Genomic DNA, 24,294 nt, shown 5'->3' on the forward strand with positions numbered 1-24,294 from the left:
GCCCAATGTGGTGCTAATGTAAATCTTTTTATCACTTGCTGTTGGGTTACAGAAACTTGCATAACTTAATCTTGTTCATCAAGGCCACCGAAGGTCTAAATCTTTGGCTTTCACAATGAAAAATAACCATCTCTAGATATAAAATGGCAATTATAATATTTACCATTAGATAGTACATCATCAGTTAGGTCTCAGATAGAATGCAGAGAGCTATATTGTGTCCAGATGGATCTACTGGGCATACTGCAGGAGCTGGAATTTCACCAGAACACTTCAAGTGCTGCTCCAGCTAGGAACAAGTTATCTTGTACTCTTTTTTTTTTTTTTTGCAAGTTTTAGAATTCAAAATACATAAATCATTTCAATATGGAACATAACATAAAAAAAAAAATTCTTGTTGAATTAGTTACTTGAACACGTTTTCTTTGTGGTAGGTAATATTTGATATTGAACTTTGCAATTGTTTCAAATAATTAAAGAAAAATTTGAGGTGCAAAATGACATCAGTTCTCCTCCTTTCTCCATTCAAGCCTGTAATTTTTTAAACGCATTGTAATTGGCTATTCCCCATATTTAGATTTCTTTTTCCAAAATGAGAAAGACAAGAAAAATCAGCATATTCACAAAACAGGTTGTCATTGTCACTGTTGACATGAGCACAACTCACCAGCATCTTTTTTAATGCTTCATTTGGGTACTTACAGAATTGCTCCAGGTCGTTTCTTTTTTTAGATTCTGGCATAGCAGTGATTGTGAGCAATGGGCATGGATTTCCTCCCAGTGTCTGGCAGAGTGTCTGCTGCCTCCAGTAAACCTTCTTAGGGTTCCTATTTTGTTCCAGAATATCAAGATGGGACTGAAAATGAAGCAAGGAAGCAGATTTATAAGGGAGTTCTTGGTCTATAAATTCTGATTTTATTCCACTAGCTGTATATTATTATTGATACTAATTTCATATCTTGCTAACTTCCCAGCTCCTCTCTTCTGCCAGTTAATATCACCATCTTTTGCATCTCACAAATATGCACAAGCCATTCACAATACATTCCAATGCACTGAAGCTACACAGAATTATTTATTCTTGTATCATGGTCTAGTTGAAGTTTTCCCTTCTCTTTGCAGAGGGGTTGGACTAGATTATCTTTAAGGGTCCCTTCCAACCCAAGCAATTGTATGATTTTACCTGAACAGTTCCTAGGTGCTTTTCTTATTATCGTAAAGAAATTTCTATGCATACATGAAATCCAAAAGAGAAGCATCTACTCTTTATATTTTAATAGGGGTTGTGTAGAAACGTGAGAAAACTCACCATTTTTGAGCATTTATAGAACTGATTGGTTAGCTGTCAAGCACATGCCAGTGAAACTCAGTGACAACTCCATATCAGAGGCAGCCAAAAAGTTTACATCTAAGCAAAACGTTTTGTACAATCAGTAGTGGTAAATTTGAAGAGCGTCTTTCCAAGAAGTTACTTGAAAAGGAGATTTTCTCCCCACCCCCAAAGTTTATGACAGTTTTAAACAATTCTTAAGTCCAACAGCTCCTTGAGAAATTTGAGAAAAAGAGCTGGCAGCTTAGAAAAAAAGACTTCCTGGAACAAATTCTGATCGCCTCATTAGACAAACAGCCACTTGTCACCCACACACCAGATGATGTGTAGTTCTCTGTTTACACTGTAATTGCAAGTGGCAAGATGAGTGTAAGTAATGCCATTGCAGGGTGTTGCTAAGTGTTGTGGAACACCAGTTGTCTCTCAATTGGTAGAAATAGGGATAGTGTACTAGGCACACTTGTCCTAACAATACTTTAACTGAAACACATCAATTCACTGAGCGACCCTTACACAGTAACTTATTGTCTGTACAACTCAGGGCTAAATTTTAACTGGTATTTATGGGACAAGACATTCCTCCTGTTCCTCAAACCTTAGAACTCACCATCTTTCAGACTGCTTTCCCAGTATCAAAATAGAGCCATGTAAACATAGAAGTGAAATTTACAGTCATCTATGCTATAAAGCAATTAAAATACTGCCAATAAAGTAAATTTAATTATTAAATGCATATAACAATCTCTCATAGATACAGAGAACTCAATATAATCTTTTACTTATGTTTCTGGTACCCAGTGAAACTTAATTGGGTATAGCTGCCACTGAGATTTCAGCTAGATATCCAAACAATTAACACTGTGATGCAAAAATAGATAAATTACTGTTCATAAAAGAAATGTAATTACTAATGTACAAGAAGTAATGAACTGCAGAGTGCGTCCAGTTCAAATAGGATTCTGCTCTGTGTATTTCCTGCAAATATGCCTGTAACTATTAAATATATATGATATTTAAAAACATTTTCAAATTACTAACTCCATATACAAGTTTATCTTCTTCCCCAAAGCACTATGTGTTTAATTGAGCCCTTGGGTTCATAATCATTTTTAATTTATTATTGATATGTAAAACCAACACACTTCACTAGTGGACAAATGCTTTAAAATGCATTCTACTGATGCACAAATCTGATTTAGTTTATTTACTGTGGAAATTAAAGTAAAATGGAAATGTGTATATTGCATCACTCGACATTTTAAATCAGCCCAAGCAAAGAAGCTATTTAGAATTATTAGAGGCAATGAATTTGCTTTGGCTAAAGAGCTGGACATGACAATCTATCAATCTTTCCCGACCATAATTTCCATTTACCCAACTTTATGGTCCTTATTGGGTCTAAGTTAATTTTAACTTTTCCTGGGGCAAATTCCCTTTAACTTCAATGGGCTTTTCATTTGAAGAGACAGTGAAATATTTAAAGACCTGGTCCTGCAAGTGTAGGAATAACATCTTTTTCATGTCTATTCTATTCATTCAGGAACAGGTGAGATATTCAGGAATTCCCAGAGTGCACAAACTCTCCAAGTCTCTCTTGCTTTGTGCCAGCAGAAGATAGAAATCAATAACAGTAAAATAATCATGAGGCAGTGCATTTACGTGAAACAAGCACGATGGTGAATAAGCCCACCTAATCCTTCAGTATTGTATTTGTTTTTTCCCCCCACAGACTGTAGATACATGTGCCTTCAAGGCTACAGGTTAAACCCCACTATGGGAGCATACACTCTTCCTCATGGGTTTTGAGGAGTAACTGGTACCCATAAGCCTGATAAGAAGTGAGCTGACAGACATGTTTTGGACTGTGAAGGCTTGACTGGCCTTCTCCCAAATATTGGAAGCAGTTTCTTTGAGCATCTATGATGGGATGCAAAGCAGTTGATGAGAGACTTGTTTGAGTGGGAATTAATCTAAGCCTAACTCTGCTGGCACGCCAAGCAGGGTGGTGAGTATGTGGAGGAGGACACTGTCCCCATGAAAGGACAGCCTCTAATATCTGGGTAGGCAAACCAATCCCATAGCAAAAAAATAGAATGAGCTCAAACTCCACCAACCCACACCAGCATTTATTGCCCAAAAGAATATGTTTTAATAATGGAAATTGAGGGGAGAAGGAAGGGGAACTGATCTACTGGAACTGTGTGGTTTTGTTTTCAGTGACATCTTTCTCATCTTTGCACAGCTACTCCCAGAACTATTAATTTACCTTCTTTCATCCTACCTTCCTTTGAGACTTTTGCATCCAGTTATAGAGAAAGGACACTGGATGCCTTTCCAAGAAAATTCCCTTACCATCCACCCCTGGCCAGAAAAGGCCCTAGAAAACAAATCCTTCCCGAGGAATCAAACTTGGTGCAACTCAGCAATCAATTTATGCTTTAGAGTTGTATTCTTTTAGTTTCTGTACTGACAGCACTGGTGGGAGTGTCACAAATGCCTACTGAAACTCCAGCTGGCAGAGGAAAAAGTTGGTAAAGCATCAGATGAGGTCCAGCACTGTGGTATTGCTGGGTGCAGCTCTGAAAGCTGAGCTGTTACCCCTTGTCAGGAGGATCAGACAGCACATCTGAGTTGCCACTAGCTTTAGCCCCCTGCTTCACACCCCTCCAGGAGGAGAATCCTGCAACCCTAAGTGAATGGAGACACCTTTGGTTTGCATTTTGACTGGTATGAGCACTAATGGATTGTACCCCACATTTTCCTATACAGGAATTTCTCCTACAGCATTCTGGGCTTTAGAACTGGCAGGGGCTGCAGTTGTAAACAAGACAATGACACCATCACGAGCATAGAGTGATTTTGGTTGGAAGGGATCTTAAAGATCACCCAGTTCCAACTCCCCCTGCTGTGGGCAGGGACACCTTCCACTAGACCAGGTTACTCAAAGTCCCATCCAACCTAGCCTTGAACAGTTGCAGAGATGAAGAAGTGTGAAAACAATCCTCTATCTCATCTCGAAATCTACACATACCCAAGCAGCTCCAACCTGTCAGGACCATTATCTTATCTAGGTGGACATGTCAGTATTACCATCATTGTGGAGTAGGTATAGGGGTAATGGTAGGCCAGGTAACAGACATCATCTTTATGCGGGAACTTGATGCTGAAGGTGAGTGTGTAATAGAACTTTCCTCTCATGCCTCCTCCTGCAGTTGCCCTGCAGTGGTAGTGGTTTCTGGAAGAAAAGAAAGAGGAGGAAAGTAAATATTTTTCACTTCTAGATGCACATTTGGAGAAGCCACAAGAGAACTAAGCATTCAGAGAAGCATCCACTCTGAATGAGCTTTCATCTCATGCTGTAGGAGGGGCTCCAAACTTAACCAGTCATTGTACAGAGGCTCCATATAAGTACAATAAATCCAATCCCAGTAATGAGCAGGTACAAAAATATAACACACTACCAAACAATACCCAGTGACCCAGCAATGCACTTGCAGCCTGTATGAAAGAAGGAAGGTTGGAGAAACCACAACTCCACTGGACAGAGATCCAAACAGGGTCACCATGGTGACTACCACAAATCAAGGTGGTACCCAAGGTTCAGGGTGTCCTGGGATTCACAACAGGACACAAAGACCCACAGGGAGTGAAGAGGCAGAACTGCATGTGGCAGTACAGAGCACTGCCAGTCACATGCTGCTGATGGATGGGAGCACTCTCACAGGGAAATAACAGTTTGCTTCATTTTGGGAAAATGCAAATAAAGAAGCAGCCAGCTAATACTAGCTCATATAGCACAATCCAGATATATTTAAACTAATGCATTCAGCTAACACTGCCATATTTCTTCAGATATCCAAATTATCTTGCTTAAAGATGCAGGTTCCTATTCACAGCTCTGAACAATGCCATGTGAAAATATTCTGTGAAAAGCCTGGAGATTTAGAAAATATGAATATCCTACCAAAGCAACTATTCAGTTCCACTACAGAAAGAAAAGTGATATTTCAGGCACAAAAATAAATAATAGGACATACATAAAAATATTCCAGATACCATCAAAGGCTCTTTGTTGAGAAGGAAGAGGAGGAGAGCAGGTTTGGGTAGAGACTGAGCATGAAGGAGAAATGACCTTACAAAGATTTGCAGGTTGTGAGCTACCCAAACAATCCTCTATTTCGGATCCCTCCTTTTTGAAGACTTCAGCCTCTCCCTCTCAGGGAGCAGTGAGGACCAATTGCTCCCTGTGAGGAGCTGAGCTTGATGTGGAAGCCAGAAGAGCTCACCAGGCAGGGTCAGCTCCCACAGCACCTGAGCAGGGCATGCCTGGGGACAGCAGACAGGTTCAACTACTGGTTCAACCACACATCCAGATCATCAGACAAGTTTGTGGTAGTGAGGCAGGTCTGAGTCAAGCCAGAAGGTTGGTCGAAGTGTCAGGGTCTGGGTCATCAGGGCTGATAGCAGAGCAGGGACACAGCAGTGACTGAGCTGGAGCCTCAATACAACAGAGCTCTGGGAGGGGCTGGTCAGCATCATCAAGGGCTAACAGGGTGCACAGGTCCTTGACAGTGCCTTCAATAAAACTACAAAATCTTATAGTGAACTTCTCAGTCTACTTTCAGGATCAAATCTCTTGCAGGAAACTTACTCTGATGAAGAGATGACTTCAGGCTGAGGAAGAAAGTTTTCTTTCAGCAGAGATGAAGAGACAAATCATGTACTTTAGGGAGAAGCCTCACAGCAAATTGCATCCATAAGTACATTTCAAACAATATTTTTCCCACATTGCACCAATTATGCTGTTGCTGAACCTTCTGATTCCAAAGGACTGTGAGGTTTCTTTGACAAATGTTATCATCAATGTTGCATTAAAATGCAAAATAGAAGAGGCAACCAAAAGATGCAATTTCAGCTCCTGAATTTTACAATACTAGTTTATTTTGCTGCCCTTCATTTTTATTCAAAGGGGAGGAGAGAAAAGATAATTATTCTTGTCAAATTCTCCAAAATAATCAGCTCTTTTTCATAAGAGAGACACAATACAATGCTGCTGGTTTTTCACCTGAATTCAACAGTCAGGAACATGTGGGGTGAGTGATACAGACTGGATCAATAGCTAGTGCAGAAACACTGAGTCACAGTGGCAAACTAAAAGGCCTATGATTTTATTCTCAGCTGAACTCTTAACCCCAACATTTCCTTTGCAAATAAACCACCTTAATATTGGACAGAGACTCAGAGGGGAAAAAAATTAATCCACAAATATAGAAACATCTACTTAGGTATTATATGTGTATTTTGGTGGATCAAGGGTTAGAGTCTAGTCTTTCTTTAAAGTCAGAACAATGACATTTAATATAGTTCCTGTTAATTTTGACAATGAAGGATAATTAAGAACTGTTTCTTGTATAGTGCAGAAGGAAAGTGCTCATCTCCATAGCTTCTATTATACTCAGTGCCACTTGGAAGATTAGATGACCTTATTCATAAAGAACTGTCACAAAGTGCTGAGTTCTTCCAAGTCCTCACCTCCAAATTCACACTGGGAGGAAGCAGGTCTTTGCAGGCAGATACTGCCTAAATGTCTTACATATACATTATTCCCACGTGATGCTCCAGTAAAGGCTTCTCCCTCTATATTCCATAATTCTGAAGCCAAAAGTGTCTCTCCTGCCTAAAATGGCCACTTAACCCTGAGGTTTTGAAGCACCAGACACCCCTGACCTTGATGCTACACTGATAGTCAATGGTCCTTACTCCTGACCACTCAGATCACATGATCCCATGGGTACTGATGCACAGAATTCTCACAGCACTGCTTAACAGTACATTTCGTTCTTGTTCTGACTGTCTCTGCTGTTCCACCTTGATACCCACCCAGAAACGACATCTCCAGGCTTTTGGATCACTTCTTGACACCTGCTTCAGTCTATAGCAAACTATCTGGCAGCAACAGGAAGTTTATTGGTGGCTTTGGGAGGCTTCAACATTCTTCACTCATGCATTAAGAAGAAAAAACTCCCTGTGTAAGCGGTGTAAATGATCATGGTACGTTTACTGCATATAATCTGGTCTCCTCACAATCCACTGTACAAAGCAGTAGCTCTGAATATTTTTAAAAGAAACACCAAAAAAATAGCATTTTTCCTCTTTGCCTCCCTCTCCTCCTACTGCTATCAAGCCAAAATGGTTCTATTGCTTCCTTTTTCCTCCACTGGATTGATGGGGTTTTTTGGCTCCTCACCACTTTTTCATCACAACACCCTATAATATCAGCATGGAGCCTAAAGCAAAAAGCAAGGAAAAGGGAAGGAAAAAAGACCCTGGCAACATCTGCTTCCCACTATCTTATTTGTCTTCTCTTTCAAAAAAAACATTGGAAGTCTCTCATGCTCTCTAGAAGCTAAACACACTGATTATTGGAAAGAAAAAACAAGACCAAAGTGTGTTTTTCTCAATGGGCATGCAAGCTGTATCTACTGTGCCTTTCAGTCACTTTGTAATAGTGAAATCACTTTACTTGCTGTTCTTCTTCAGAAAAAATGTACAGGTAGTATGCTTCCAGCATAGCTGTGATGAAAAGTTAATTAATAATAATTATAATGCTACTTATCACTTACTCTGCACAATCATTTTTTGTGCTTAAAAGATCTTTGCAAACATTATCTAATTAAAATGTGCTTCCCATTTATATATTTCCATTCTTTGGGTGGCAGATAAGTGACTCTCATTTTCCACCCTTTACAGATGGGAAAACAGAGACAGACAAGTGAAGCGACTTGGACAAAGATGCAGGCAGGAAAGAAGCTGAATTGTAACTGAGAAATTCAAAAGCACCAAACTATTCAGGAACAGTATCCCTTGGCCATCTCTTCTTTAGACTTCCAATCTGCAGCATGGTAAAAAGCACTGTTAGGTGATGAAATACAGCATTTATTGGCCTAGACTAAAATGGCCAAAGAAAGTATCAATATTCTATCTTTCTGGGCCATTTCAAAACAAACTGCTTTGAAAATGTTTATCACTTCTAACCTGCTGATGCATTCCCTTGGTACAAAATACTTCCCACCTGGAGTTTGGTGTCCCCATTTTACGTCTCCTGACCTCCTTACATCTCTAAGTGTGGCTATTAAGTGCAATAGGCCTTAGTAATACCCTCGTTCATACAGTAAAAAGCAGTATTTTACAATTCACTGGGTACAGCTGTTATTTTGGGATCTGCCACACTGGAAACTGGAAAATGCACAGCACAAGTTCCTTTTCAGGGGCCAAATCCATGTCGAGGCATTTTTGTTGTCAAGAGTTCAGGCAGAATCCCAGTGGAATTATAATATTCCCACAGCCATCTTGCTGTAAGGTGTTTAATCATATTGCAAAGGCCAGGTGCTCTCAAAATGAGACTGGTGTCTCAGCCATCTCACAGATCTCATTAGAGCTGAGAGGTGACCTGCTAATGTTACGATGATTATTTCATCTAATGTGATTATAAAGATGCTGAAAAGAGAAGACCTAGTTCTGACACCATTATGATCACTAAACAGCCAAGTTTTTAGTGGTGAAGTGAGAACAAAACACTCCATGTACCTCATTACCATCCATGAACTGACTATTGTCTGAAAAAGCTGGAAGTTAGATAATATGCTTAGAATGAGCCATGAAACCAAAGGCACAAGCACATTGTCACCAATTCAGCATTCAGCTGCCATTGTTCCTTAAATACTTTGCCAGAAAGGAATATTATTCAGTGCATAAAAGCTGCCAAGACAGCAAGAGAATTAGATGATCTTATAGTAACTGCAACTGTTTACCATGGGTGTATCCTGTCACTTCACAGAGAGGCAATAAAATAGAGCAGAAGTGTCACTCAGCTTCTTTTTGACAAGAGCTCTGCTAATATTCTCTGTAACATAAAAATTCTTGTGAGACATATGAGAAAGGTACACGATGACACAGCTGTGCCACAACATTCATTTTTGTGAGTGAACTATCCCATCTTCAGGGAAGATGAATGCCAAAGAGAAGCCAACCTGCTTCACCCAGACATCTCACCAATGAGCCTTTCCTCCCATTGTCCTTCAGCTCAGAGGTGTCTCTCCATAAAGGCCCTGCTGCAAAAGCAATTAAGGGCATCTTTGAGTTCCTCTGTATTTTTGTAAGTATATCACTCTTTTCCCATATTTATGAATAACTCCTGGTTTATGAATAACTCCTGGTAAAAGTAATTAGATGAGGTTCCCATCGAAATGTGCACTCTCACCCCAGGATATCTGTGAACAGGGAGAATGGAAATGAAGTGAGCTTGTTCCCCAAAACTCTATCAGCATGATATCTCTATAGCAATCCCATTTCTTCCTCATCTGAGAAACCCCAAACACACTATCTTCACATTCCCTCCCCCATACAACTTCTCATGACAGGGAATCTCTTTTATAATCACTGGGAAAAAAATAGAGTTTCAATAGAGGTGAAAGTGCATATATATGTGTATATGCACATTCTTGTATATACAAAAATATGTGAAAACTTGGACAAACAATTATGAGAGACAACAGAAGTATAGTTATCCTAGATGATTATGTTGACATATAATTTAATGCACAGCTAGAAGACACAGAATATTCCAAATCAATAAAATTATTCTCTCATATATTCAGAACAAGAATCTAATTACAGGCTTAATTGTACAATCATGGTTTAATCTTGGAAGTCAGCTGCTGTTTAATCACTGTACAATAGCTGCCTTGTTCGTGACATGGGAAGCCACTGCTTGGGTATTCAGTGTGTAAAGTCTGCACAACCAGAAACTCATACTCAGAGCAGCCAGAGATTACAGGCATGTAAAGGGAAGCCACTGCACCACACTACATTAGTTCTTGAGGTAGAAGAGTTTAAGATTAGCTGAAGAAAAGTTAGTGAAGAATACCTGAAACAAAATAAAACAGTTACTCAAATTGCTGTAGACAGATTCCAGGTTGAGAGAGAATAACCTGAGTCTTCAGCTCATCCCCCCCCCCCCCCCAAAAAAAAAAAAAAAAAAAAAAAAAAGAAAGAAAAAAGAAAGAAAAAGATTACCACAGAGATTGGGACAACTTGGAATTTTTTGGTGTCAACACAAGTTTGAGGCTCTGCTAGTTCTGGAAGGCAGCCCACTGTCTTTGTTTGGGTTTATTGTCTCATCAAACCCACTTGTGAACACAGTCACCTCTGAACGTAACACAAATACCATTTCTAACAATGAGAAATCCCATTGTTTCCCAACAGTTTCCAAAATCAGCCTCAGCACAAAAATTAATGAAGAAAGGAGTACCATTTAGAACATCAGAAAAGTTCAGCTTTTTCCTGAGCCCCATTTACCACGCCAGACATTTATGATCATTAATTCTGTTAACACCTTTCTGTTTTCTCGTATTTCCCTGTCTGCAGTCACCAGGTAGCCCAAACTCTGAGCTTCAACTGCAAGGTATTAGCGGCAAGAATCAGACTTTTGGCTTGTTTATATAGAACCTAATGCAGCACTTACAGCATCCTGAGAGACTGAGAAACTAGTGATGAAAACTGGTGAATAGGAATCATGGTAGGAAAAAAAATAATTAGAAGAACAAAAGAAAGAAAGGGAAAACGTGTCACTCAGGCATTCTCAGACCCAGCTTTCAGGTCATGACAGGTACGGCAAGGATAAAATAATTAATTAACATCAAAAGTTGCAGTGTTTGATTACACAGTATGAGAACTTCACCCATAATGTTCATCCTCAACATACAACCTCTTTTTTCCATTGCAGGTCTTCCCGCTTACACCGCCCCAGGCTACATCATTCCCAGACATCCCACTCACAGGCATTCAACCAAATACATTTACTCATACCTGTAATTTTCCTACTTGTTCTATTCTTTCTCCCAGCCTTCAACTCTGCACATATATTCTAATCCAAAACATACCAATTAAGCCAGTCCTGAAAACCCTTTTAATCATCATTTTTAAAATAAATAGCATAGTGGATAACATTTTGGAAGCCTTGAGAAAATAAAACAGAGTGCATTCAACCTACTGAAACACGAAGCTCTACACTTGTCTCCTTTGACTGTAATAAGCAGGATGAATCAGGGATCAGTTTTCTACATGAAAATGAGAAACCTGAGTGAGAATGTCTCACATGAGTCAAGCTCCAGCTCAGATACAAGTTAAAGATGAGACTGATCGAGTATTTTTCTTCTAAGGCTCTGGCACACTGCAAAAACAGCCTGAAACAGGGAACTTGCATAAATATCAGCACTGAGCTTGTGAGGCCTCCTTTAGACCACTGTTGCCTCACCCCAGTAGAAAGACAAAACTTCCCATAGGATAGTAAGACTAATCCCTACTGTTTCTGCTGTCAGGACAGGGTCTATATGGTGCCAATCAGAATGGTTCACAGATCAATTTGCCTTCTAGGATGCTTGGAGCAGAAGGGAAGGTCATGAAGATACTAAGGTATAAATTCACAGACAAACATGAATTTGTATGTGGCTATTTCTTCATATATAATTATATAGGTGTATATAGTGCATGTACATATACACCCCTTCCCACACAACCCTGTGTATATCTAACCCCTTCTTTACCTCCTCAGCTCCTACATCTCTTACAAAAGTCAGTGTGTGCAACAGAAAAACAATGATCCCATACAGCTCATTCTTTCATGGACAGGGGAAAAGCCAACTTCACTACTTTAGTGGGTTAAGCTTCCTTCTATTCCTGGCTGCACCAGCAAGGTTTGAGCACTTCCCATTCCCTTTCCACCTCCTTCCTCCTAGGGAAGTGAATTCTGCACATGCCCTGTTTCTCCCCTGGTATCTAATATTGAGATCTCACTGTGAGCTGTTTTCTGAAGGTGAACCCAGCACCAATTTAGAGACATTTGGAAGAAGGAATACAGGTGGTGAGAAATTCGTGAGATCAATACAGTTAACAGAAGGGAAACAGTGGAGGAAGGAAGGCACAGATTATTCACCAAATTCACACTTACTTGTAGTAGCAGATATCATGGCCTGCCCGAATCCAGCGAGGCCTGCCCTGGACAGCTTCCTTCACTGAGTACATGACCGGCTGCATACCTAAATAAAACAAGATATTTTCAATTATGTGACTTCCCTGGCTGGAAAAGACAGAGGTGGGAAGGGAAAGACTAAACAAGAAGCAACAATATTTTGCCAGTACTTTCTCTGCAGATAGTTTATGTAAAGTAAATACATTCCCAAAGCCCTGTGCTTTGTTCTGATATAGCTATGTCTGTACAAAAAGCACCTCCAGAAGAAATGAGCTCGATGGAGTTTATTAAAAAATAAATTATCCTACTGTCCACAAAGGAGGACTTCATTCTGTTTAAAAACAGAGGAGAGGAAAGGAAAGGAAAGGAAAGGAAGGGAAAGAATAGGAATCAAGGCATCAACAAGATCCTTAATTTGGTTAGTGCAATATTTTGTGCTTGGCTGCACTAGTATTGAACTCTTAATCCTACCACAGCATTAGAGATCAGTGGTGCATCCAATACCCTACCTTCAGAAAACAGCAAGCAAAACTAGAAGGGTTTAAACTTACTATTAGACCTCAATAACCTCTATGTGTCATAAATGCTGATAACAATAGCATCCATCTTTGTACCATATTATCCCAGAGGATGACTCCTTCCTGACCTCCAAAATTTTGTGCCCCGAGGTACGAGGCTGTCTCTGATCTGAGCTGTGTACACATTACTCACAGCTCCATGAAGCCAGCCCATCTGCAGGGAGTTTTTTGAATCAAATTCCTTTGCTGTACACACCTGCCTGCTCTTTCACAGGCACGGTGAGGATGCTGCCCTCACAGCAAAGCTCTCTGCACCGTGTGTCCCTGGTGAGGGGCTGGGGGCTGCAGGGATGCTGCTGCCAGCCAGCTCCAGTGGACCCAGCACAGCCACAGCTGAGCCCAGCAATGGTTGCTGGCAGCACTTCTGTGAAAGAGTATTTAAGAAGGAGAAAAATGCCCTTTCAAGTATTTTTGCATGTTGATAAGTTGCCCCCTGAGCCTTCTCTTGGCTGTTCTTGTGCTGGGAGGAGGTGATGCTTAAAAATCATTAATACTGATGACATATTTCCATAAGCAGCTATTCAGTTCTCTTCTTCCTTTGGGTTTCTGTTAAATTCTCCAACACTTTCAGAGCCAGGAAGTGTATCAGCAGCAATGCCTTTCCAGATCTTATTTGGCTGTGCTGTGGGGTGGCACTAACTCACCGACACCTAGGAGTAACCTCTATACTGCCATTTCCTGAATCAGTGCCCTAAGTCACATACAAGAAACAATTGTGTTTGGTTCCAGGACATGGGCCACAGCAAGTTTGGGGAGTCACAGACCTGTCCAGATGCCCAGTTTATCAGACAAGAGATAAACTGGGCTCAGGGTATTCAGGGCTCTCAACATCCCAAATGCCATCTTCTGCCCTTCTCTCTGTGTCCAAAGGAGACAAACTGGAAACTACCTCAGAGCAGTGGTTGATACTAGTCTACTATCTCATTTTAATTAAAAAAAGTAAAAAAAAGCAGTTTTTCCTTCCCAATTTCCCTATGGAAATGTTCAATTTTAGAAAACAAACTGAAATCAGGCTTTAGATGAAATCCCATTATTTCCCATGGTAAAGTAAGTCAGTGAAAAAGAGGGAAGGAGAGAGGTGGAGGCTGCAGTTCCTGACTTGCTCTGCTCCTGGCAACAACTATTTCACTAAGTATTCTTTTTGCTGGTTTGAAAGTCACACAGTGCCATCTAACCAAGAGAAAAAGGGAAAAATCAAACCAGACAAGTAACCAGGAGTTGCCACCCAGGGCACTTTGCCACTACATAACAACTGGAGGCTTTTAGTAATATAGTGTGGGCATGAGCCCAGGAAAAGTGCAGAGGGAATGTGGCAAATAAACAGCAATGGTCTGTGTAAATGTTATGCATGTGCTGGAAGGGGTAGTGAGTCTCACTCAGCCAAGCCAGAAAAGCTGGAGCTTCACTGCCCGCTCAGAGCAGCAGAAGTAACCCTCAGAAGATTTGTTTGATAGCCAATCCCATGTACAAGCCATCCAAAAGTGAGACAGGGCTTAGCCTCCCTCCTTACTCCAGATGGTATTTTCACATTTCTCTTCCAAATGTATTTTTCACTGCATGCTTGAACATGTGAGTCATGTACAATTTCAGGTACACAAAATGAGACTATAAATGTTGACAACAGCCAAACTAGCAGATAACAAACAACCTTCCATCAGTAATAGCCTGAATCTCTGGCTGTGAAAGCACCAGTGGCTGCATGAGGGGTTGTACTGAGGTCTACAGTAGGACATCAACATACTTCATGTTTAGGCTCCTACCAGACACACCACTCTGAATTGTTTGGTAATTCAGGGAAGTAGTATAAGATGACAAAAATAAATAATTTTCAGTTGGGATTTATATGAATATTTGAACCTCAGCCCTTAGGGTTAAAGAGCAAATGCCTTATAATTCGTCATGTCACTCATTCAGCCAGTTTCATACATACAAGTGACAAGTGATTCCAGCTCCTAATGCTATTTGTTTTAGGTACATTGATCTTGAGAGAGTTGTCCTGGTGATGCTAGAGGCTGTAGCCACAGGGCTTCAGAGGAATGCAAGGTCTGATATTATGGACTTATTAAACATTCTGAGTCAGGTCTTGAGCTGGTGTAAATTAACAGAGTTCCATGGAAACAAATAAAAAAAAAACCAACCCATGCCAGCTAACAATTCAATCCAGTCTCCATGCAGAAGAAATAACTTCTCTTCTAAAATCAGTATTGAAAGCTGGGATTTGCCCTGCCTATTTCTGAGCAATGCTGCCTTCCTCCTGAACCACGGACTGTGACAGGACCTCAAAGACAGCAAGGAACAGAATTTTTTATCATCATTAATATCAACAGAAGTTTTAGTAGGTCTGAAGTCATAGATGTCTTGCTGGATAAACCCAAACAAACATGAATATTTGTTTGAGGATTATCACATTTACTTAAATCTTAGAAGTACTTTCCAATCCTATGCTGTTCATTCAGTTCCAACAGATTGTCTTTTTTTCCCCACACCTCCCTCAACTCTAGTGCCATTCTTCCTCAGTTCTGATCTATAAACACAACAGTGACAATTTTTTTCCCCCACAAATCCTCTCCTAGGTCTCAATATTCAGTTTATTCCCCAGTCCTCCTGAGGATAGACAAAAGTACTTTGACAAATCTGAAGTGACTCTTTCAGTGTATTTCAGGGCAGATAAGATTAAACTTACAGTCTTCCTATACTTACAGATATGGAAAGTTTAAAACCTTTCTGGCATTAAAAAGATATTCTTGTGAACAGAAGGCCACCCCAATTCCCCAAGGACTCATACCATAATTAAACTGGCTATTGAACTTCTCACAGTTGATAATGTTGAAGCGATAGGGAACTGCTAACTTCATGTCACGGACTTCGAAGTAGAACCACTGGTGATGCTGGTTGCTGTTGACATCTGCATTCATAATTAAGTCATACTCAAACCTGTTAAAAAACATAGAAAAAACAGTGGTCATAAACACCCCATGTCTGCCAGTGAACGTGCTGACAACAGGCTATACAATCAAATTCATTAATATTTTCTGAGCGTCAGAGAACAGCATTAAACTCACAAAGCCCAAACACCTTTAAATACTCATACTGCATTGATCTTGTCAAAACATTTTGAGCTCTGTTTTCTTACTCCTGTTGCTTTCCTGACATTTAGGTGTTGGAAGGCATGATTAGCTCTGTGCCATGTCACCTGTTTCCCTGGCTGGCCCTTTCCAAACCCAGGAGAACACCACCATTCCACGCTGTGGTTGCAGCAGAAGGCAGGCTGGGACACATCTGCTCCAGGTGTACTTACTCACGCACTTGGATGGCTTTGCGAAGGTTTCCCGATTCAAACTTGGAGAAGAATGTCAGACAACCTGGAGCACCTGGGCTTGAGTGACTGCTGTAAAGCAAAACAAGGACACTTATAGCAGGCTGCTTCAAAGACAAGCTTTCCCCAGCGCCTTTTGTATGCTATAATAGGCTTTAATAATTTCTTTAATAGGCAGGACCCTGGGTAGGAGCAAGAGGTGAGCAAATCCATAATCCTCCTATCTGATGCACCTTTACTCTCTACTCTTGCTTGGTAATTCTAAATCACATCTTTCCTTTTCCCAATACTCCTTTTTGTCACAGTTCGTGTTTGCTTTCTTTATTTCAACTACTTTCCCACTGGGCTATTCCTATTAATTCATTAATTGCAGAAAGCAGCTTTATACAATTACTACACATTTACTCTTCCCTCATCTATATAGTTTCCTTCTCCTATAGCTTAGAAATCTGTAAATTAATCTTAAACAACTTCACAACTTTCTCCTACCTCAAACTGTCCTTTACCTTTTTTTTCATCTAAAGAGTGTTCTCCAATTCATTCATCCTTCCTCTGAATGCAACTTCTTCATATTTGGGATCCTCTCAACTGCCCTGTGCTACATCTCAAAGACCACTATTGCTGACCATAGCTGAGCACTTAAAGTAGTTCCAAGGCCAGATGTGTGGTTTTCAGAAGACTTTTGTGAGTGTCACACTTATAAAATAGAGTACATCTACAGCCCATGACACTGGCTGTGCAGAAACTCAGTGGGAAATGCTGCTTCAGACTGCAGAGAAACTGGTATAATCCCCAGCACCAGTCTGCCCATCTCTGTTCCAAATCATTACACGCAATGCAGACATATCCAGGGACACCATACAGTCTCACTGATGTATGGATTCTCTTGCTCTGTCTAAAAGTTTTGAGGCTTTTCTGCTCCAGTGACTTCCACAACAAATCCTTTCCGTGGAGTCACGTACAAGGAACCTACTCCTCCTAGATATTTTCTCCACTGGGGCTTTAGCTCCTGTGTTATTTCTTCTTTACCTTTCTCAGAGCTGTACAAGTGAACTGAGCTCACCACCCACCCAGCACTGACAGTGCCCCTGGTTACAGTGCTCAGTTGTAGTTACCCACCTGGGCTCATCCAAATCAAACACAGTTCTGCCGATCACATCACCCGGCTGGATTAGGCGGCGAACATCATCTAGGACTTTGTCCCTAGGAGAAAGAAAGCAGTAAATTGTAATGGCACTCTGATAAATCTCAATATAGTAGATTCTTCTAGAAGTCATATGAAGAGTCTTTGGAAATTCTTTTCAAGGACTGATAAGGAAGGACTTCTTCCATATGCTAATTCCAGGTGAACTTTATCTTTTCCCACCACGAGAATGCATCTGCTCTATTCCCATTATGAGTTGCCTTTTGGGTTAAATGACTGATTCTGAAAAATTTCTATTCTCTGTAGTATTGTGTAAATTTTGATTTATTCCCAGTTCTTCCTACTCAAGGCCAACCTCCCAAGTGGCCAGTCTTGCCCTGTGAGGAAATATCTGCCATAACTTATAAACCTACTAGTCTGACTCAAAGGGAATCTTGACTTTAAGTCAAGCTGATTTCTACTATTTAAACGGAGTTTCTCTAATCCCTAAAGATGATCAAATGTGGAATACCAGATTTTTCTTCCTGACCTTTGAAACAATCATGTTATGCCCTGAAGTATGTCATGATTAGTCCCATTTCAGCTGTGCAGTTACACATGTTGTTGTAGCCATAAAAGCAAAGCTTTTAGAGCAACAGTGCAAGAAGATGGTAGAGTGATTCTGCCTCTAAATAAGATCTCTAGCTTTTGTATTTGCTGCAGAAAGAGTCATTCTCTCTAGAGATCAGAAATCAGTGTTCTTCACAAAAGCCATTTGATTAGTGTTGATCAACTCTAAAGTTTAGCATAGAATCCAGCCTCTTTGCTATCTGATAATAATTCCCTATACCACTAAAAAGAAATGTAGTCATTGCACACAGTCAAACATGGAACAAACGAAACTGTGTTTATAAGAGCTTCCTCTCCCAGCACAGTTTCAAAACACAGCTTCCCACTCATCTGAGCACCTAAATAAAATGAGAGGTCCTTTCTGAGAGGACAGAAAGGATTTTCCCTCAAAGAGCCAGATGGGACCCAATGTTGCAAGCACTAAAGGTGGCTGGGTAAAGAGCAAGATTGAGCATAAAAATGTATCCTGAAAGGACACAGAGTCTTCTTCGTCTCTAAAATGGGTTTGTTCTCATTTGTGTTCTAGCAAGGACACAGATTCACAGCATACTCTGGGTCTTGGTCTGGTTACTTTAATGAAAAGCCACTAGTAAATGTATATCAGAACTTTGAGCAGCTGAGTCCTGTCACAAACATCACTATATCAATGCATTTATCAATAACTGGTTTAATCAATAACAATTTGAAATACTAGGTAGGTAAGTATGGATTCACAGAAACCATAAATATCTCTCCCCAGAGTTGCCACTTCCACCTTGATCTATGAGACAAAGAAAGCAACACAGATAGTGCACAGCTCACCCACTGACACAGAGGAAGTCCATGTCAGAGGTAGGGAATAGGCTTGTTGATTCCTAATCCTGTTCCTAATCCAGGGAGAAGCTAATTCCCTTTCCTCGGGAGGAAGACCTAGATAAAGTCACCCTGTTGTTTGACCTTGAGGCAAATCATTGGGTAGTCAAAAATTTGTTCTATAACTTCCTAAGACATTCAGAAATGTTAGAGTCAGATTCTACATAAGCCAGCTTTGAGCTGGAGAACTCTCAGTGTGGTAATTTTATGAAAGCACAATCACCTTTGAACTCCCTGCTTGCGCTCCAACATGGGCTTGCTGTGAGGAGGTGGCTGGTGACCCCAGAAATCGGGAAATGCCAAGTCTCTGTAGCCTGGTATGGACTTAACACATTTGGCCCTGGCTGTGTAGAAGCGAGGGCTGTGGAACAGGACATCCCCTTGGTGTTTCTCCAGATTTCTCACTATGTCTGAGCTCTCCAGCCTCCCTCCAGGACTAGGATTGATTGAGGCCTCACAGTGAGGGTAAAACAGTTTTTTGTACCAAGCAGCATCTTTTGGGAGAGGGCGCAAAGCAAGCACACGACTTCTGGCTGCATCTTCCTCTTCACAGGAGTCTGTATCCTGGGTTGCTTCTGCAATGACTCTCTTTTCATCATTCTGATCCCATCTGCATTCCTCCTTCTTTCTCCAGCTCTGCAGTGGAACTTTGAAATCTTGTTCATCTGGATCTGGTCCCATCTCTGTGACACTTTGGTTTCTCCATCTGCAGTTTGGATGTTTTGCAGAAGTAGCACTTGGAATGAAATGAGAAGGAGCAGAGGGAAGACTCTCAGTCCTGTCCTTCAAGCTCTTCTCTTCCTCAGACTCCAATTCAAGCTCCTTTAGGTTTAAAAAGCAAAAGGAATTAAAAGAAACTAAAGACAGATTGTGCCTCCTTCCAGAGGAAACCTTTCAAGGAAGAAAAGAGGAAATATTTACACATCCCCCAAAACAGTACTCAACCAATAAAACAACCAGAACAAAATCAGTGCATGGACCACCTGCCAGCATTTCTCTATCCACAAAGCTGTTTCAACAGAAGTCCTGAGAAACCAAAAGGATCCAACTAGAGATGACTCACGCAAATGACTCAACTGAAACCAATTGTTCTAACAAAGAAGGGAAGATATTTTGCAAGGCATTTTTTTTAAATCTAAATGTTACAGCGGGGTAAAGGCAGCCAATCTGTCATGCAAAACTCCACCCCACCTTCATACAAGAGTATAATTTAATCCCATTTGGCTACTTATGGTGACAATCAATGTAACAATATTGTGTATACAGGAGATACATTAAACCAGTGGTCTTTTACAGACTCATATTTGAAGCAGGGTTTTCAGCTCTCCTAAATTCCAAGACGTGTAATGAGTGCAGTAGTCCATTTTTTGTCCCAGACTGGACTAGGAAAAAATATTTGAACTGTTCATTTCAGTCAGTGGCAGTGCAATCTTCCCCTCTTCCTTCAAACCACTAGTTGACAGTATTTTCCACATCTCATTCTGATCTTGATATTGCTGTTGAATTGCCAGCAAGGATACAAATTATCTGACAGATTTCTCATGTGGCAATTGATTCAACAGTGCTTACTTAATCTATACCCAGACAAATGTGCATCAAACATCATTCCCATTATCATTCACGATTCACACCAATAAACTATAGTAAAAAGTCATAATCTTTGGTTTTCCAGTCCTATAAGACTTACAGGTTTCCTTTTGCAATAGCCTTGTCTAGTCATCACTTGTCAATACTCCCTTTCAAGTATTTCTAAAATTCTGGAATATTCATAAGTAAAGGAAACCTCACTATGATTGTACCTGAAAATTATGGGAAAGTTCTGGACACATTGCTTCATATTGTCCAAGATCTTCCTCTGGCCGGTCAAGCACTGGCTTTGACCTCAGTTTATTCACATCTGTCTCCAAATCATAATCCTACAAAAGCAGAATTAGAAAAGCACATAAATTACAAATGCCCCGCAAGATGATCTCAACTATCAGTGAACTGGGCATAAGAACAGGATCTGAAACTTTCACAGTTGAAAGTTCCTATGCATTGATTTGCACCCTCACCCATATCAGATATGAGAACCAAGGCCAAACTGTGTCAAACATTCAGTCATTGCATTTAAAAAAAAAACAAACAAATAAAAAAAAACCACCAATGACCGAACCAAAAAAAAAAAAAAAAAAAAAAAAAAAAAAAAAAAAAATAGGAAAACATGGGGCAGGAGGGAAGGATGGAGACATGGCATTGATGACGGGGCATTACACTACATCATTATTCAAATAATTCCACGTGTCTTTAAGTATGTCCCACCAAATATCATCAAAGAAGTGATTTGCTCCTTGACAATCAGACTAATTTCTGAAGCTGTTATGGAAAGACAAATGTAAAATTGCCTGAATGCACAAGTGTCCATGGAATTTCAAACCCCAAGCCACACTTGTGTCATTAAGCAGAGTCTGAACTGCTGTTTGGGCATAGGTCAAAAGGCAATGAAGGGCTGCAAGGAGCGTGAGGTCAGGTTAAAAGGATTTGCCACTAACAGCATACTGATGCATAAATACTTCAAACTTGCTGAAGATTTGGACTGAAAAGAATAGAGGGTTGATGTGGTGATTTTGATTTTCATAGAACTGCCTGAACAGCTCCTGACAGAAGCGTAAGCCGAGTTTCAGTTCGGTTGCTATTGCTTGTATGCATGGATATGTGTTATGTAGCTGTGAAAATGTTTGTAAACCACATCAATACCAGGAAACATTGTGCAAAAGATCTTACACAAAGAAAGGTAAGCTGAAAGTTCATTATCCATTCCATGCTTGCTTTCCCTCTAGCAAGATTTTTCAAGGAAGATATATGACCAGCACACCAGAAAAACAGTATTTAAAACTCCTATTCAGAACAAGCTCTTAGGCAAAAAAAAACCCCAAAACTGCTTACATCTACTTGGTAAATCCTTATGAATAATGAAATAGTTCAGAAGCATAGGAGCTGTTTTTGAATGAATAACTAATTAAAGAAGGAGATAAATTCACTATGAACCTTATTCCTAATGAACATCTTGACAAGCTCTAATATTCAGATGAAAACAACCAGACAAGGGCAAGTTAGGACACTGAGATAATGTGTGGGGTTTTTTTTAACTTCCTTTTTTCATTGGGTGACATCAGTTTAATACTTGAGGAGAAAAAGACAGGGCAGTAATGAGAACACCCTTTCACAGAAGTCTCAATCATATCTAATTAGATTGTATATGCAACTTCATTTCTTTAATTCGCCTTCCCGAGCCACTTTAGGTGGATAAGACTTATTAGCAGCATTCAGTACTTCACATTTGCATATGAGCTTGTTTGTATTTTCACAAGAAAAAGGTTTGCACTCTCATCCTCAGCTGGTAGGGGTTTTTTGTGCCAGTGAGGTCACTGCAGGGAGAATGCTAAGGAAGAATTCAGGGAAGTATGGAATAATTAATTGTATTATTTATCTGTGTAGAGCATCAAATAAAGAAGGAATATAGGTTCAAATGCCCCAGCTGTGGCTTAAAATAACTAACCTTTTCCTTAGTGCGGGTGCATGGCCCAAATATGATCTGATATGGGAAGAAAGGGAGGGTTAGTCTTTCCTAGGTGATAAATCGATTTTTCCTGAGTAAGTTTCATTTTTCTGGCATACACCCAGAGGAATCAAAGATCCACCATTTATCCCTGACTGTGTATGTGATTCTAATAGTTGCTGGTCAGTCTCTCTGCAGGAACAGAGAGTCACCAAATCCACACCATCCTGGGTAACAAGATGGCAATGAATAAAATAAACGGAGGGGAATTCTAATGAAAATCAATGCTTTGTCCTTGTCTTCTTTCAAATATCTTTCTATTATTCATTTAGTGTGTTCATGTAGGACCACATGCACATCTACATTCTCTGCTTAGATAATCTTTCGGAGTGTCAAAATGGACAATGAAAAGTTTTACTTTCCAGTATGTAGATAATTATGGAAACTATGGCTCATATACTTACTTCCTCCTTACTCTCCCCATCCTCGTTATCCAGGTCTTTTTCAGCCTCTTCTTCTCCATCACTTTCATAGTCACCTGCAGGAGTAGGAAAGAGGTGGAGTCAAAGATGTTCAACCTAATCTCCCTCTCATGTCCTGCAGAGAAATACATGTAAACTCTTCTGTGTGTGCCACACACTCTATAACCCACCACAACCCTGATTAAAGCAGATCTCATTTGTTAATCTCTGAATTTGGCACTAAATCATCCAGTTTTTAAAGCTCTGTTCCCTTGGACTCAAACACTGCCTTTCAAAACCATGACAAATGTCCCCATGGTATGGATCCAACTCGTTTTACAAAGCAATACAGAGATTTTCTGCTTGGCTGCAATGATATTACAGGATGTTCTTAATCTATATTATCTAGATTAGAGTGTTTTACTGCTATGATTGTTATAGTATTTGAGCATCTTCCACATGAAACTGAATGCAACAGAAATTGCTTGTGTGTATCATGGAGCCTGCTGTTTCTCCTTTTCTGGGGAGTAGCTATCCTGCCTGTACTTGAGTTCTGCTTTTCAGCAAGAGCTCACATCTTCTACTCATGGAGCATGGCTGCTACCTGCTTTTATTTTAGAAAGTGAAAAGGATAATAATTCCCACAACTCTTTAAGGAAAAAGCTGCAGGGCAGTTCCCCCTCTCCCAAACAGCCATGCACAGGCACAGTTATGCCTCACTCTGTTGCTGTGGATCAATGGCATTTCCAGCCTTTGCTATGCCCACTCTGCTCCATTATTTTTTTGGATAATAGAAGAATTTCTTTTTATTTTTCCTCGCTCCTTTTATTCTTCTTTAATTTTTTCTCCAAACAGGCTCTGCCAGGTTCAAGAAGACCTGGGAGTAATTTATTCTCTATTGAATGACACTGTAGGCCATCAGATTAATTTTAACTGTAAACCCCGGGACTGTGATACCAAGTCTCCCTTCCCCAGACCCCACACTTAAATCTCATGTCATGCTCTTTTTCTTCCTATTGAATTCAACCTTCATCCATTTACCTTCAGATTCCTCACATGGAGGTTCAGCCTTGGCATTCCCAGGAAGAGGGAAGGAATAGGAACTGCTTACTGTCGCCACAGGCAGATGCTCCTTGGGGTAGCACTTTCTCAGAATCTGAGTTGCAGTGGTTATAATAGGATCCAGATTTTTACAAGATAAACAGTCCTAGGAACAAAAGGAGAACAACACTAAGAATGGTCTCTTACAACTGTCCCACCTGTTACACACGGTCACCCCCTGAGCAGTGCTGGGTTAATGATTGGATTCCATCTTAAAGGTCTTTTCCAATCTAAATTATTCTATGATTCTAAAGTACTTTATTATAATCAGAAACAGGAAAATGACTGTGTTGGGGTTTTTTTGGTTGTAGAAGATTTTACTCTGTTTTCTCATGT

General features: G+C 40.2%; 1 protein-coding gene across 2 annotated transcripts in view; it reads right to left on the reverse strand.

Annotated features, from left to right (window-relative positions):
- The window catches only part of AGBL1 (AGBL carboxypeptidase 1), a 248,225-nt gene that overhangs the window by 186,421 nt on the left and 37,510 nt on the right, over positions 1 to 24,294 (reverse strand). The window contains exons 6-15 of one of the 2 annotated variants that reach the window (XM_039385924.1): positions 23,899 to 24,064; positions 22,861 to 22,934; positions 20,658 to 20,774; positions 19,082 to 19,680; positions 17,373 to 17,456; positions 16,236 to 16,322; positions 15,723 to 15,871; positions 12,339 to 12,426; positions 4,421 to 4,565; positions 703 to 856 (exon numbers count right to left, since the gene is read on the reverse strand). In XM_039385924.1, coding sequence (XP_039241858.1) covers positions 703 to 856; positions 4,421 to 4,565; positions 12,339 to 12,426; positions 15,723 to 15,871; positions 16,236 to 16,322; positions 17,373 to 17,456; positions 19,082 to 19,680; positions 20,658 to 20,774; positions 22,861 to 22,934; positions 23,899 to 24,064 — 1,663 coding nt within the window. Of the gene's footprint in view, positions 1 to 702; positions 857 to 4,420; positions 4,566 to 12,338; positions 12,427 to 15,722; positions 15,872 to 16,235; positions 16,326 to 17,372; positions 17,457 to 19,081; positions 19,681 to 20,657; positions 20,775 to 22,860; positions 22,935 to 23,898; positions 24,065 to 24,294 lie in introns of both variants that reach the window. The other variant, XM_039385923.1, reaches the window with a different exon arrangement.

Source organism: Pipra filicauda, unplaced genomic scaffold, assembly GCF_003945595.2.
Source record: "Pipra filicauda isolate LSUMZ 115617 unplaced genomic scaffold, ASM394559v2 scaffold44_size3831614_pilon, whole genome shotgun sequence".
Classification (NCBI taxonomy): domain Eukaryota; kingdom Metazoa; phylum Chordata; class Aves; order Passeriformes; family Pipridae; genus Pipra; species Pipra filicauda.